Here is a 16,872-nt window from a genome sequence, read left to right as displayed (position 1 = left end):
ACCTTACGGTAAAACAATATAAGAACACAATGATATTTAATTTAATAAATGCGGTGAAAAGACTGATCCCTTAGTATTGGCAGGTTCAGGATCCCCCGAATATTAAAGTTTGGATAATTAGAGTGGAGTTTATATATAGGATGGAAGAACTATACCATATTGGTGTGGATAGAACTGAAAAATTTTGAAACATTTGGGATAGATGGTTGGGGTTTAAAAAATCCATGAGATACCTAGAATTGACTGGAGTGTAAAGGAGGATTAGGAAAGCAGGGAACTGAAGGCTTCTCCACCTTTGATAGATAGGGAAGGAGAGATAAGGGGGATCAATAAAATAAGATGACAAGAATCAAATAGAATAGGAAGAAAGAGATTTAAAGTAAGAGGTGACCAGGGGTAGGGGGTGGGGATTGGGGGGGGGGGGGGATGGAATTTGTAAAAAATTTGGTATAGAGATTGTAAGTTTTTTTTTTTTTTTTATTGTGTGGAAAAACTGTTGTAATTATAATTAATTAAAAAAAAAAGCAGGGGATGTTACGCCATGGTAAACATGGCCCTTTCCCAACGTTAAGATGTGTTGCTGCCATAAAAAAAAAAATTTAAATGGTACATTATGTTTATATGTTTTATATTGCGAATAAAATTTATTTAAGTTTGTTTATGAGATTTGCAAATCATTGCATTCTGTTTTTATGTAGATTTTACACAGCATCCCAATGTTTTTGGAATTGGGGTTTTACAACTATCCTCTAAGGCCCCATTCACATATTGCATATTAGGAAAGTAGGTTCCCGTTTGCGATTTTAAAAGCATGGTTCACACACGTTTCCACATGTCACACATAGAGCAGCCTATTTCCCTGTGTGCTTTTGTTGCCCTAAATAAACTCGGGAAGCAAATTTTGGCCCTGAGCCAAGTGTCATGTTACACGCATGTTTTGCTGTGGGACAAATTGACCTGCGCTTGGGCTGCCATTCGAGATGAATGGCACCCAAATGCACATTGCATGATATGCCGCAATTTAACTGCCCAAATTACCCAGTTTCTGAATCAATATCATGAGCTGCCATGGTGCAGGTGCACCAACCACCAGTACCATAACAGTCAATGGCACTTTTGGGCAAGCTGCACAAAGTCATTCATTGCTCAGGTGTTAGTGGCTAGTTCGCCTGCACCATGGCAACACATAACTGCTCCAGAGTGGGCAGCATGCAGGGCCACCCCCTGCATTCAGAAGAAGACAGAAATCCACTTCCTCCAGATCTTCTCCACCTTCAAACCTGCTGCACTGCTGAAGCCAAAAGGTTGAGGTCTGATATGAATAAGGCAATGTGTGACCGGGGGGCTTTGTGAAGGGGGCACGCTAATGTGATGGGAGGACTCTAACGTGAAGGGAGACTTCTGATGTGAAGCCAGTTTCATCAAGGTGGTTTTGTACATTTATCAAACTTTTAAATAAAAAGTATGTAATAATTGTAAATAAATTTATCCAAACATAAAATGAATATCTCAAATGTCCATGAATAAATCCTGCACCACTGTGCAGTGATCCTAGAATTTTCTACTTCCATCCAAGTGTTGCATGCTTCACCCAGTGTTCGAACCACATGCTCACCTTTTTATTGACCCAATGTCATATTAAGGTCATAAAATGCCTTGGCCCCACCATGGGCTATTAGGTTTCCGCTCTCCTCTGGACTTTTATCCTCCACCTGCAGTAGTCCACCAGCCCTATTCCACTCTCACTATTTGCTCCAAAAAGTATTTTCCAGTGGAGGGGCAGTAGAAAAATACCTTCATCAATAAACCTGACTGCTGAATTTCACAAAAGAAAGTAATGATTGTTTTCTCATCATTTGTGGGCTCTTGAGAAGAAACTCATAAAACATATACAGAGAGAACAGAGTCAGTCCGAGGTTATAAACTGCTAAAATCCCTCTACATGAAATGGGTTGAATGTTTTGCTTGTACTTTGGTCCTATCCACACAATAAAAAAAATACAGGATAGTGCAAACAAAGGTGGGAATATAAATTATCCAACAGGAACCATCCTTTCACTTGCGGGTAGAACTAAGCTTGTATTTACACCTGAGCAGAAAATTTTCATGTGCTTTTGTTTGAGCATTATATGCCTCTCCACTGGAAAATGCATTTTCAGCAAATACTGAGAGTGGAATAGGCCTAGTGGATTACTGAAGGTGAAGGATAAAAGCCCAGAAGAGAGGGGATACCTAATAGCCCATGGTGGGGCCAAAGGCGTGTTATGACCTTAAAGCGGAACTTCACTTTCTCAGTCAACATAGACTATTTTTAATCCTTATGCTGCTAGCATCAGTGAATGGATAGGGAAGTATATCATATTTACATGTTTTAAACACTTACATTTCTTCAGTTACTTCCTGGTTTCCATGTCTAGGCAAATGATGTCATACAACCCAGCAGTCTTCTGGAGGGGAGGGTTCTCAACTCAGCCAATGCCTGAGCTAAGGGCAAATAGATTCCAGGAAGTAAAAGATACATGAACCATCTGCCCTTACTCAAGCTGGCCACAGCCAGAAATGCTAGGGGATGTTTTTGAAAGTGATTTCTCAGCAAAACAAAGCATGGAGTCATGGGTGGATGGGTGAGTTGGGTTTGAATATTAACAATGAATTAAATAGCATTTGTAAGCTCCAAGGAGCAGGGCCCTCCTATCCCTCTTGTATTGAACTGTATTGTTGCTGTATTGTCTCCCGTTATATTGTAAAGCGCTGAGCAAACTGTTGGTGCTATATAAATCCTGTATAATAATAATAATTTTTGGTTTGTGGTGGTCAGATGCAGTGCAGTTCCACTTTATTATGACATTGGGGTCAATAAAAGAAGGTGAGCGTGTGGTATGAACACAGAGTAACACACTTGTATTGAAGTAGAAAATTCTAGGATCATTGCACAGTGGTGGAGGATTTATTCATAGACATTTGAGTTATTCATTTAATGATTGGACTTTTTGTTTACTATTAAATACTTTTTGGTATTTATTTATTTTTCTGTTTGTGCTACATTGAAATGTTTGATACAGTGAAGGAAATAAGTATTTTATCCACTGATGATTTTGAATGTTTGCACACTCACAAAGAAATGATCAGTCTAAAAATCGAATGGTAGGTGTATTGTAACACTGAGAGACAGAATAGCAACAAAAAATTCAAAAGAAATGCATGTCTAACAAATTATGCGCTGATTTGCATGTTCATGAGGGAAATAAGTATTTGATCCCCTTCACAAAACATGACTTAGTACTTGGTGGCAAATCCCTTGTTGGCAATCACAGAGGTCAGACATTTCCTGTAGTTGGTCACCAGGTTTGCACACATCTCAGGAGGGATTATGGCTGACATTTGCCAACTTGAAGTTTCAGCTCCCTCCACAGATTTTCAGTCGGATTAAGGTCTGGAGACTGGCTAGGCCACTCCAGGACCTTAATATGCTTCTTCTTGAGCCACTCCTTTGTTGCCTTGGCTGTGTGTTTTGGGTCATTGTCATGCTGGAACACCCATCCACGACCCATTTTCAGTGCCCTGGCTGAGGAAAGAAGGTTCTCCCTTTTAAGAGACTGCTTCTAATCTCAGCTTGTTACCTGTATGAAAGACACCTGGTAGCCAGAAATCCTGCTGAATGATAGGGGATCAAATACTTATTTCCCCCATGAACATGCAAATCAGTGCATAATTTGTTAGACATGCATTTCTTTTGAATTGTTTGTTGTTTTTCTGTCTCTGATTGTTACAATACACCTACCATTCGATTTTTAGACTGATCATTTCTTTGCGAGTGGGAAAACATTCAAAATCAGCAGAGGATCAAATACTTATTTCCTTCACTGTATACTGTATTTACAGAGGTGTGCTGAAAAGCACTAGGGGATGTTTTAGCAGCAATCGACACATACTGTATATATACGTATAATTTTTGTTCACGGAAGTATTATATATAACTGCGCTGATAGATTTTGTCACATAATGGTGTATACATTGTCCCAAGCTCTGGTTTCCCATTGATAAGTAACATTTCATTTTTTTAGTCTAGGGTGCCTCAAGATTTTGAATAGTTTTAAAGGGTTTCCACTAAAGAGGTTAAAGTGATACTAAAGTCTTGTTTTTCTCTTAGGGCTTGTTCACATTTGACTAAATTTCTAACTCTCACCAAATGCTCCTATAGCTTTAGTATAAACATTTGACAGGCATTATTGAGCTTTAGTGTGGGCTTTGGACTGGCTTTTTACAAGCATTAAAATGATCACCAAAAGCTCTATGTGCAGTTTTGAAGCATTTGACAAGCGTTAAAACCACACCAAAAACTAAAAAAACTGTAATGATATTAACGCTCTGCAACCACATCGCAAATGCCCCGCAAATGCCTGCCAGTGCGTTTGATTAGCTTCACCATAGACTTGAATGGGAGGTGTTGAAAGGCTTCAAACTCTTCCTGACTCAACATGAGGCTTCAATTTTGAAGCGAGGTGACGCTAACGCACTGTGTGCTGCTCATAGTATAATTTGCATAGGCATTTGAGGAGCGCTAAAAACGCCCCTCAAACACCTACTTTCAATGCCAGTGTGAACTACGCCTTAAAAGTAGCAAACATGTCATACTTACCTGCTCTGTGCAGTGGATTTGCCCCGAGCAGTCCGGATCCTTCTCTTCTCAGGTCCCCCGAAGGCGCTCCTGACTCCTCCCTCCTGTCGAGTGCCCCCATAGCAAACAGCTTGTCCATTCATACACAGAGCCGTGGCTCGGCCCTCCCCCTTCCTCTCCTGATTGGCTCACTGGCTGTGATTGACAGCAGTGGGTGCCAATGGCTAATCGAAAGTGAGAGTCCCCGGTGAACTGAGGCTGTTGTGGACATTGTTGGATAAAGAGGGGGCTCAGGTAAGTGTTAGGGGAGGCTGCTACACACAGAAGATGTTTAATCTTTATGCATAGAATGCATGAAGGTTAAAAAAAACCTTGAGACTTTAGAACCACTTTAAGAAACGCTGCTCTAAGCTACTTATTAGATGTTTAGACATCAGATGTCAGCATACAGTTAATCTATTGGATAATTTTATTCTATGATGACCTGCACAACAAATAATTCCCTTTGTTTATAAATTGCCGTTCATAACTGTGTTGCTATGCAGCTGGAGTACTTATTGTACCCAGGTACTACTGTTTATTTACTGATTACAAATGTGTTATTTGTTTTGTGTTTTTTGCAGATTGGATTCTCAGCTGCTGATGCAGTTACCGGCCTTAAGCTTATAGAAAGAGGAGTTCCAAAAGAACATTTGGCTCTTTTGGCTGTTCCAATGGTGCCACTGCAAATATTATTGCCCTTACTAATCAGCAAGTACACTGCTGGACCCAAACCTTTAGATGTCTTCCACAGAGCCATGCCTTTCAGGTTAGTGAACGCAAATGCAGTAATTATGGAAGAATGATACGTACATTTCAGGATGGCCACAAAACACGACTGGGTTGATTTACTAAAACTGGAGAGTGCAAAATCTGGTGCAACTGTGCATGGTAGCCAATCAGCATCTATCATCAGCTTGTTCAATTAAGCTTTGACAATAAAACCTGGAAGCTGATTGGTTTCTATGATTGGTTTCTATGCAGAGCTGCACCAGATTTTGCACTCTCCAGTTTTAGATAACTTTGTATTTTATTGAAAGTCTTAAATAACAATAACTACAGATTTACCTTATTGAACATGCATATTTTTACTGTAATGAATTAAAAATACAGTTATTTAACTCCTGTGCCGGAATCTTACACTGCAAGATGATAGTCGTGACTGAGATACACCTTAAAGAATATGTTAACCCAAGATTTCATATTACATAGTTAGTCTGGCTCCAAAAAGACAAAAGTCCATCCAGTTCTACCGTTTAAAAAAAAAAGTTATAATCCTATACCCACAGCTGATCCAGAGGAAGGCAAATAAAACCAGCAAAGCAAGAACCAATTTGCTCCTGCAGGGGAAAAAATTCCTTCCTGATCCCCCGAGAGGCAATCAGATATTCCCTAGATCAACTTTACCTATAAATGTTAGTATCCAGTTATATTCTGTGTATCTAAGAAAGAATCCAGGCCTTTTTTGAAACAATCCTCTGAGCTGGCCAGAACCAACTCTTGAGGGAGTCTATTCCACATTTTCACAGCTCTCACTGTGAAGAAACCTTTCCATGTTTGGAGAATAAATTTATTTTCCTCCAGACGTAAAGAGTGCCACCTTGTCCTCTGTGATGACCTCAGGGTGAATAGCTCTACACCGAGTTCACTATATGAACTACTGATATATTTATACATGTTTATCATATCCCCCCTTAATCTCCTCTTCTCAAGAGAGAATAAATTTAGTTCCTCTAATGTTTCCTCATAGCTGACCTCGTCCATGCCTCTTCTCAGTTTGGTTGCCCTTCTCTGTACTTTCTCCAGTTCCCCAATGTTCTTTTTGTGAATTGGTGCCAAAACTGAACTGCATATTCCAGATGAGGTATTACTAGATATATTTCTGATATGTGCCTGCTATACCATGTACTTGTGAAATCTCTGGTGTTCCTGCCAGTCCCTCTGCTTTCCCTTTAAAAACTGACCAAATTAGGCAGCACTGGGAGCACAGCATGCTCAGTGTTCTGACTGTGCTGGAACTCAGCCTGCTCTCCTCCAATAATCAGATGGGATTATTATTTCAGGATTTATATAGCACCAACCGTTTGCGCAGCGCTTTACAAAATGAAGGTAGACATTACAGTTACAATACAATTTGGTACAAGAGGAAACAGAGGGCCCTGCTCTTTAGATCTTACAATCTAGGAGGAAGGGTTGAGTGATACAAAAGGTAATAGCTGTGGGGGGATGAGCTGATGGAGGAAATAACTGGCGGTTTACTAGGTAGAAGCAGGATAGACTTCTTTAAAGAGAAAGGTTTTCAGGGATCGTCTAAAGGTGGATAGATTAGGAGACAGCTGGACAGATTGGGGTAGAGAATTACAAAGGATGGGAGAAGCTCGGCAGAAGTCCTGGAGGCAAGCATGGGAGGAGGTGACACAGGAACTAGAGAGCAAAAGGTCTTGGGAGAATCGAAGAGAGCGGTTTGGTTGATATTTTGAGACCAGGCTGGTGATGTAGTTGGCAACAAGAGTTGTGGATGGCTTTGTAAGTTGCTTTAGTATTTTGAATTGTATTCGTTGAGTGAGTGAAAGCCAGTGGAGGGATTGGCAGAGAGGGGTAGCAGACACTGAATGGTTGGTAAGGTGGATGAGCCTGGCAGCAGTATTCATGATGGACTGGAGGGGGGATCACTGGGAAGAACAGTGAACTGTTGTTTCTCCTCCCTTAACATTCCAAGCTTCTTTTGCAGCTGGTAACAGAGGGTATGTGATCACTTATAAAAAAAAGAGGAAAAAAGAATATTTTTATATCTATACACAAATGTTTTTCTTTCATTTTGTATTTTAAACTGAATGGGTTGTTTTACAAGGTTAGGGTTCACTTTTACATTAAATCTGGTTGCTGCCTGCCCTTGCACACTGTTTCCCAGATCCTAAAAGTGCATAAATAGTGTCAGATAAAAACCAAATCGTTGTGAACATTACTTGTAACTACACAACTCGGTTACTGCACACTTTTATGCACACTCAGAAGCTGAAAGACCCTGGGTAAGATCTGGTAGTTGACAGCGCAGCGAACAGTTGATTCCAGTTGACCTCAGACCCAGCCATTAGGAAGAGTGCACATGGGATCTGTATTAGAATCACATCTAGTGCCCATCGTGCTTCTGGTAGGGGTTTCAACACCTACTCATGGGGGTAGGCGGTGCTTACTGAAGTGTGGAATAAGGGAATGGGAGCTACATTGCTAGTTCCCTCAGAGGCTTTAGTCTTTGTTCATGAACCAATTGGGCATTTATGATGTTCTGACTGCTCTTCAAATTGTTATAGTAGTACCAACATACCACTCAGGGATAGATTGTTCTATCGGCTCAGAGCTGATAACGGACACTGCACTATGGTAGTCTTGACCACTAAGACATTCATGTCTGGTAATCCCCATAGACACACGCAGAACATATAAGACCCCACAATACACCCTAGCATGATTTTGAAGTTGTATTTTATCTCAAATTATGATTAGTAAGTGAGTGTACAGCACTACAGAGCTTCTTCAAATGTGAGAAATCGGATGTACTCTCACTTATACTTTTAAACAGCTGGGGAATCATAGATTGTCATACATGGTACAATTCATTCATGAGAATGTACAAATGGCCAAGTCTGCAGCTTAGTGCTAGGGCCATACACGTGTCGATTTTTGGACAAGAATATAAAAGAAAGTCTTACGAAAATTCTTTGAACATTCAATGACTGGACAAATGTCGTTTGAAAATTGTCTTTTGCTTTTAACATTCGACTTTAAAATGAATGAAATTTCTGAATGATAGCCACGAACACTGGCCAAAGCTTCGTTTGATGGAGAAACGTTTTCCTTCCTGCCCGTTCAAATTTTCCCGTCACTGCTGTAAAAAATGAACATCAATTTGACCCACTAACAATTAGAAAATCAAACAAATATTCTTGAACTGTGTCCGGCAGGATGTTGTTGCTCTGAAGCTTGTGGAATAAGTGAGTAGTGGTAGTGCAGCCTGCTTCTTTGGATCATCACAGTGGCTAAGGCTGGCCATACATTATACAATTTTCTTGTACAGGTTTCCTTTAGATTTACCAAAACCATATAATATGAGGTAAAACCTAAACACTTTCAATTTGTATACAATCAGGCAGGCACTACATAGTTGAAGGTAAATCTAAAGGAAATTGAATAAGAAATTTGTATAACGTATGGCCAGCTTTAGAAGCCTTGCAGCACTGAGGTACTCTGTTCAAATCCAGGTTCATTCAATACTCTATCTACCTGGAGTTTGTCCATGCAGATAGTGTCTATCAGGCATCCGGTTTTGCCAGATCGCTGAAAATGACCTTCATTAGGGCAAATATTACCAATACAATAAATGTAAAAAATGATGCTAATGATTATAGTAATTATTTAGTCATGGGCTGGTTTCCTTGAGCTAAGTAGGTTCGCACATATGATCTTTTGAGAGCAATTTTTAAAATGAATTAGAGGTTACATTTTGTATTCTACATGAGATGAGGGATTTGTTTTTTGTTTTTTTTAATAGCAAGTCACTATTATTGTAAACTTTAATGTTCATTTTAACCTTAACTGAATGAGTGTGTATCATAAACAACTGTCATGTTTATTCTTTTATAAAATAGAGGGGTTTTTTTTCTTCTTTTTTTTCATCCTTTGTTGCATCTCAGTGCTGCTGACCTCCTGTATCCTCTTTGCAACTATTTCATGTCTACATGCCTGCACTACAGCAAAGGCTGAAATGCATTTCTCGGGCAGGTGTCTAAATGGGGACAACAGTGACTAATGCTGTATAATGAGCATTAAAACAGCCACTTGTAGTCTTCATCGGATGCCTGTGTGAAGGATGACAACGCAAGAGTACAGTTTGGAAACAGGGGCGGAGTATTGTCCTAATCTCCAGATATTGTTTTAATAAAAGCCTCAGATTTAAAAATATATAAAAATTACAAATTAAATTATGAATAGCCTAATATTGTTTAAAGCAGAATATTAAAAGTGCAAGTTCTGCTCATCCTTCTCCTCCCCTTCTACTGTAACATTATTGGCAGTTTTTGTTTCTGGGAGCAGGTACCCACTTCCAAATTTCTTTCATACGCAAGAAAAAGGCAAGCCTGGCTTACCTCACTCCCCGCCCACAACCTCCCTTGAGGCATCACGTCTTAGGAGGCTGTGGGACCAGTCTGAATGCACAGCAGGATCTGATGCATGCGCAGTGGGGATGCGGCTGTGAAACAGCAGGAAGTCACAGCCACCCCTACAGCCAAGATGGCATCTCCAGGTATCCAAAGGCCAGTGTAGAAGGGGGAGGACAGAGTTGGACTCCTGGGCTGGTAAGTGTCTGTTCAGTATTTGTAGTTGCTGACTTTTAATTTATTTTATAAATTAGTGTAGTTCCTTCTTAGGCCATATTCACACGGCCAAGGAAAAACGCATTTACAGTTCTAAATGCAGCTGGATTTTTTTCCACTGAGACATTCACACAGGTGCGTAAACATGCACTGTGTTCAGATCCGTAAAACAAGATCCAAGGACCTGCATCTGAGGACATGTGTATACACATATGCCATTTATAAAAAGAACAGGCTACTTTTTTACGCATTAGAAAAAAGGATCTATTTCACACGTGACCTTTTGTTCCCTACCTAATAATCAGTAAAAGTTTTACGGCCATGTGAATGTAGCCTTAGGCCCCTTTCACACAGGCGTTCTGTTTGTCTGTTTTTCATTTATCCATTGACAGATGAAAAACAGCCATCAATGCATCTCTATGGAAAAACGAATGTAAATGGATGATCATCTGTTTAGATCCGTCAACATCCGTTTTTTTAAATGGATCAAAGCCCAATTTTTGTTCCATTGAAAAAAAACTGAAAGAGATGTAAACGTACAAACGGTCTGTTTTTGTATTGGTAGTGGATGTAAAAAAATGGTGAAAAACTGATGAAGACTGATGTAAACTGAATCCGTTTTTTCTTTGAAGAAATGTGACTGAACAGATGAAACAAACAGAACCACTGGACCCTAAACCTTTTTATAACTGTTTGTGGAAATGTCAAAATGAAAAAGAAGACAAAATCCACACTGGCTACGTTAAAGTAATTTTGCTATAGCATTAGTCTACCCAGTATTTTACACATGGGGCAAAGTAAAACAGGTGTTTTATTTTTCATATTCTGCTGTTATTCTAACACTGTCTTTCTCTGCCTGTTGCCTCCCTATTAAAGGTTGCTTATCGGTCTAGAATTTGCCTTTTTAGTTTGGTGGACTCCACACGTAAGCCATGAAGGAGGCTTCCCTATTTACTACTATGCTGCTATTCTGTTGAGCTATGCCTTACATCAGGTAACACTCCATCCAATAGCATTATTACTTATCATTTTTTGTCTGTAATGCGGTGACTTTTCCAGTGACTGGAAGAGGTTTAATGCAGGGGTCCCAAAACTTTCTAAGCAAAGGGCCAGTTCACTGTCCTTTAGAGTTCCTTCACACAATGGTGTAGGGACATCAGTTTTTCTGCACGCAATCTGCACAGCAAAATCAATTGTTCTATATGTGCCCTGTTCACACGACAACAATGGTATCATGCAGATTTTTTTTCTGTGCAGGAATCTGCAACATGTATTAAACTCATTGAATGCACATGAAAACTGATGTAAACTGATGTCTCTGCAAATGAAATCTGCGTGTTAGTTTCCATCAGTTTTTCTGCAGGTATGGTGTGAACAAGGCCTCAGACTTTAAGCGGACCACACTGTAGTCTTTGAAAGTAGAAAATGACTCTAAATCAGAAAAAATTCTAGAGGCTCTGGGGTCAGTAGAAGAATGTGCCAAGGTTGGTGGTCAGTGAGTAAAAAAAAAATAGTTGCCTAGCATTGGCATCAGTAGGAGGAATATTGTCACATGGTTAGTGTCAGTGGGAGGAATATTGTCCCATGGTTGTGTAAGTGGGAGGAATTGTGCCCCATTGTTAGTGTCAGTGGAAGGAATAGTGTCCTACTGTTGGTATTAGTGGCAGAAATAGTGCCCCATCATTGGTGTCAGTTGAGGAAATAGTGCCCCCTCATTGGAGTCAGTGGAAAGAACAGTGCCCCATCATTGGTGTCAGTGGAAAGAATAGAGCCCTATCATTGGTGTCAGTTGGTGGAATAGAAGTTGAATTGTCCATGGGCTATGAAATGTGAATGATTTTTTTGTTTCCTTTAGTCAGTATGTATGCAGCTCTTTGGGCAACATTACACTGTGTGCTTGCTGCAGACTGGGTGTGGTTAAAAATGGACGTGGTCAGAGGATGCTGCAGAGTTAATTTTGAAAATCTTGTTTTGAAAATAGTTTCCTACAACGATGCCACCTCCTCTTCCCTCCCCCTCTCTGTTGGGGTCCCCCAGGGCTCTGTCCTTGGACCCCTTCTCTACTCCATCTACACCTCCTCCCTTGGCAAACTCATACACTCCCACGGCTTCAATTACCACCTCTACGCTGATGATACTCAAATCTACCTATCCAACCCTCACCTCACCCCCACATTCTCCGCCCACATCACTCACCTCCTAAATGACATCTCTGACTGGATGTCGCTCCATTTCCTGAAGCTCAACCTCTCCAAAACCGAGCTTCTCGTCTTCCCCCCAGCCCGCACCCCCCCCCCCATCCTTTCCATCATCACCAACACCACCACCATCAATCCCGCCCAGCAAGCCAAGGTCCTTGGCGTCATTCTGGACTCAAACCTTTCCTTTCAACCTCATATCAAATCACTCACAAACACATGCAGGCTCCACCTCCGGAACATCGCCAAGATACGCTCCTTCCTTACCCCAGACACCACTAAACTACTCGTACACTCCCTGATTATCTCACGCCTTGACTACTGCAACTCCCTCCTCATCGGCCTACCCCAGTGCAGGCTCTCCCCGCTTCAGACCATCCCGAACTCAGCTGCCAGACTCATCCACCTCACCAGCCGCTCCACCTCTGCCACCCCCCTCTGCCTCTCCCTCCACTGGCTCCCCATTGCCCAACGCATTAAATTCAAATTGCTCACCCTGACCTATAAGGCCATTCACAAGACTGCCCCTAACTACCTCACCGACCTGATTCCCAGGTACCACCCTACCCGTACCCTTCGCTCTTCACAGGACCTCCTTCTATCTTGCTCCCTGGTCTCCTCCTCCCACGCACGACTGCAAGACTTCTCCAGGTCCTCCCCCATTCTCTGGAACTCACTACCCCAATCCACCAGACTGTCACCTTCCCTCCTCACCTTCAGGCGCTCCCTGAAAACCCACCTCTTCAGGGAAGCCTACCCCACCCTCACCTAACAGCCGCTGCCCTTCCCTCCTCCTACCACTCCATCCCCCACAGCCATTTCCTCCTGTACCACTACCCCCTCCCTCCTAGATTGTAAGCTCGAAAGAGTAGGGCCCTCTTACCCCTCGTGTGCTGTTTGATGTTACTGTACTGTTTCATGTATTGTCCCCCCCCCTCTATTGTACAGCGCTGAGCAAACCCTTTGGCGCTATATAAACTAGATAAATAAATAAATCTGGTAACTTTAGTGTTTTGTGCAATCACTGCACATTAGGGACCATGTAAAGACAGTATGTTTGAGTGGTGGTTTTTACAGACCACAAACATAGGTGAAAAGGCATGGAAAGTAGGACACTAAGTGGACAATATTATAGACCGCAGAAATATGGTTCATACCTTCTGCAATTGAGAATATGCTCACAGAAGACCTCTGCCATATTTAATTTTCCTTTAAACTGAATTTGTGGTTTTTAGAATTGATCTCTCAAGCATGGCACCTCTAGGCCATTCTTCAGCTGCTCATGCTCCTTCCTTTTGTGTTTAATACAATGCACCTATGAATGTTTCCTGATCCTAAAACAGAAACAATTAACAATTACACATTTTTGAAATGACTGTACACTGGTCTTAAAGCACTACAGAGTTGTCAACATTTTCTGAGTGTGTAGAAATTGCAGTAACACCCCTTGATGGTCCTATCTATTCCGCCACTATAAGACCATCTCAAATTGGACTGTGCAACATTTGCTATTTACGTTAATACCTTTCCAAATGACCCATTTAAGGAATGGACACACATTTGCAAGTATTTTATTTTTGAGATGGAACTAGTTGATACAATAAAGCCGTGTAGATACTGTAGTAAAAGTAAGTAAAGATTATTCTGTTTCTATTCCTTTCTATGAACATCATCTTGGTGGATGCTTTGATCCACAAAGACATGAGTATTAAATAAGTGCCACATATTGTCACGTCATTTAAAATTTTGATGGATCCAGCTGTTCGGTTTTTTTTTGGTTTTTTTTCTTGGTAATGTTATTAGCAGTATATAGTAATTTTAAAGACTTAAAGACAATACAGATAGTAATGGAAAAAGTGGCTGTTGATTATTAATTACCATATAACTATATACACTGGGGTAACATTTTTCTAATGTACATTAATAGCTCCTAACAAATTATCTTTTACATTCCAGGTTGCGTTATATAGTATGTTTGTGGCAATCATGGCTTTCAATGCCAAAGTGAGCGATCCTCTCATTGGAGGAACATATATGACCCTATTAAATACAGTATCCAATCTTGGAGGCAATTGGCCTTCTACAGTAGCACTTTGGTTTGTGGATCATCTGACAAGTAAAGAGTGTGTTGGAGCAGAAGGACAGAGCTGTGCTGATCACGACGCTGCTGAGGTACTCTGATAGATATATATATGCCATACTAATCTTGTAAACTACACTGTACCTGTGTACACAGAATGTTCAGATAGTATGTTTGCCATTTGAAAACCCTAGACATAATCTTGTGCTTTCTATTGGCCACATAGAGATTTTGCATCAAAAATTGCAAAATACATATTTTATATTTATTGTCTAGTTTGGCTAGTTGAACTTGTGGATGGTAGAATGCTTAGTTTCTGGTGATTACATCCAATCATTTTTGTGTGACCCAGTGCATGGAAAGTGGTTGAGGTTCCCTTAAAGCGGAACTCAAGGGATCAATCACCTTTCCAATGGTCCTTTGGTGGAGTCGATATATTCTTCTATGTTTTTCATATTTTTCAGCCATCTTCATTGGCGGCCGCGGGATAACATTGCTCCTGCACATGTGCAGGATCTAGTCATTCTGGCAAACATGGATTGGGGCCAGCCACTGCTCAGTTTACAGTCTGGGGATCGCAGTGAGTAGGCAGGTAGGTGTAGTTTATTGCAGAAGAGACATTGTAAATCTCTTCTTGGATAAAAAGCCTGCCTGCTCAGAGTATGAACCGACAGAACTTTAGTTCTGCTTTAACTGATGATCCATGACAGTGACAGGCAGCTTCACTAGTGTGGTACAGAAGAAGCCAGGGCCAAGCATAACTTAAGTTGCTGAAGTAGCTTTGGGAAACCTGCTAAATAGGCGTAGGCACTGCTTTATTTCTAAAATGGCCACATGACAACTTTTGAAGTTTAGGAAAACTAGTCCCCAGCACATTTAGATTAGTGTCTGAGAATCATTTTATGTGCAATAGGCATATAACAGGCCATCCATGGCTAGACTTTCAACTGCTTTAGCTGGAATCTGACAAAATGTGAGTCATGGGTGCCCTGTCGGCATTACCTAGCTTGAAAAACTTTAAATGAAAAATCAAATGAGCCAGATGGAAAACTGTTGGACGAACAGTGAGTGCATCATATCAGAATCAGTTACTGCTTGGGTATTCAGACAACTGCAGTTGTCATGCTTGCTTGAATACAATAGCTGGCAGTAGAGATTTCTCCATCAGCATTATTTAGCATGGATGGAGGGATCTATAAGATTACTTTAATTCAGCTCGCAAGCTGAAGACAAATAAATGCATTTATGTTTAGCCTAAAGTGGGCCATAGATGGAGCAATTTTCTTTCCTGAAACCACGTTTGACTCCCCCATCAACACAGTCCTCTCTGCTGGAGGGATTCCCCCATCAACGCTATTATGTTCTTCAGGCGAGGGGTCGAGAGCACTGTCCCAGTCGGAAGAAGAGTGATTACTGATAGCAGCTATAATAGCCGCTAGCAATAATTGCATGTAAAATGACAGGCTGGTTGTACCAAATCGATAAACTTGGGTACATTCAGCCTGCCCATACATGGTTTGAATCTTGACCGATCCCTGCTGCACCAGCTGAGATTTGAACCTTCTATGGCCAGCGTTGTCGCTATCAGAAGATCAGATTCCTTTTCATTTTGTTACATGTTCTATATTCAGGAAAGAGATGACGTGATTGGTTGCTGTAGTTAAAACCAGGTGGTTTTGCCTAAAGATAATTTTATTAACTGAGCTTCATTTGGTTGTTTATTCCCCAAAATATTTACATTTCCTCTTTTTCTCATGTTTCTTTCAGCTGTGTGTAAAACTTGGTGGCACATGCGTGACAACACTAGATGGTTATTTTGTGGAGTCTGTTATATGCGTGGTCATTGGATTTTGCTGGTGGTTCTTTCTGGGACCCTCATTTAAGAAACTGCAGGACGAGAGGCAATCTTCATGGAAGTGCCAGCGGAGGAGACGCAGTTATTGTTAGAACTGGAAGAAAGAACTGAATGACTGAAATAATTTCTACCCAAGAACAGTGCAACAATCAATCTTTATAGAAAACAAAATAAATCCTTGTTATACTGTTTATGGCAGCTTAGTAAGTTCTCAGTCACAGCTACATGGGTTGTCTGCAATGTGCTATCCATTGGCAAAGTACAAATAAGCCAGAAAAAGAATTTTTATGGAGTCATTGAAACATTGACCATGCTGTTAAAGCAGAGTTCCAGCTGAAAAAAAAAAAAAGTCAGCAGCTACAAAAACTGCAGCTGCTGACTTTTAAAATACAGCCACTTACCTGTCCATCGGTCCACCGCTGGTTTCACTGGCCATCTTCTCTCCCTGGAGCCGGCATCTTCAGTATGGGCACCCGGCTGTGACAGCTTGCGGCTTCACAGCCGGGTGCCCACTATGCATGTGCGAGAAGCGTTGTGCTTTGTGAATGGCCCCGTAGTCTTCTGAGACCTGTCACCTGTCCCAGAAGACTATGGGGAGGGAGGGAGGACAACTTCTGCTTCTGATCGCCTAGATGATCACAGTGGGAGCGGGTACCTGTCAAATTCGGGTACCCCCTCCCCAAAGGTGCCAATCCTTAATGGGAAGTGGG

General features: G+C 41.1%; 1 protein-coding gene across 1 annotated transcript in view; it reads left to right on the top strand.

The window, feature by feature from the left end:
- The window catches only part of SLC33A1 (solute carrier family 33 member 1), a 40,364-nt gene extending 24,011 nt beyond the window's left edge, over window positions 1-16,353 (top strand). Inside the window, exons 4-7 of the mRNA XM_089663993.1 lie at window positions 5,242-5,426; window positions 10,906-11,023; window positions 14,184-14,399; window positions 16,075-16,353. Coding sequence (XP_089520119.1) covers window positions 5,242-5,426; window positions 10,906-11,023; window positions 14,184-14,399; window positions 16,075-16,254 — 699 coding nt within the window. The 3' untranslated portion in view covers window positions 16,255-16,353. The remainder of the gene's footprint in view (window positions 1-5,241; window positions 5,427-10,905; window positions 11,024-14,183; window positions 14,400-16,074) is intronic.
- Window positions 16,354-16,872: the final 519 nt, after the last annotated feature.

The sequence above is a fragment of the Staurois parvus genome, unplaced genomic scaffold (genome assembly GCF_062004578.1).
Source record: "Staurois parvus isolate SC_StPar_1 unplaced genomic scaffold, SC_StPar_1.0 ptg001806l, whole genome shotgun sequence".
Taxonomy (NCBI): Eukaryota; Metazoa; Chordata; class Amphibia; order Anura; family Ranidae; genus Staurois; species Staurois parvus.
Note: the sequence above shows the minus strand (reverse complement) of the source record. Positions and strands in the feature narration are given on the sequence as shown.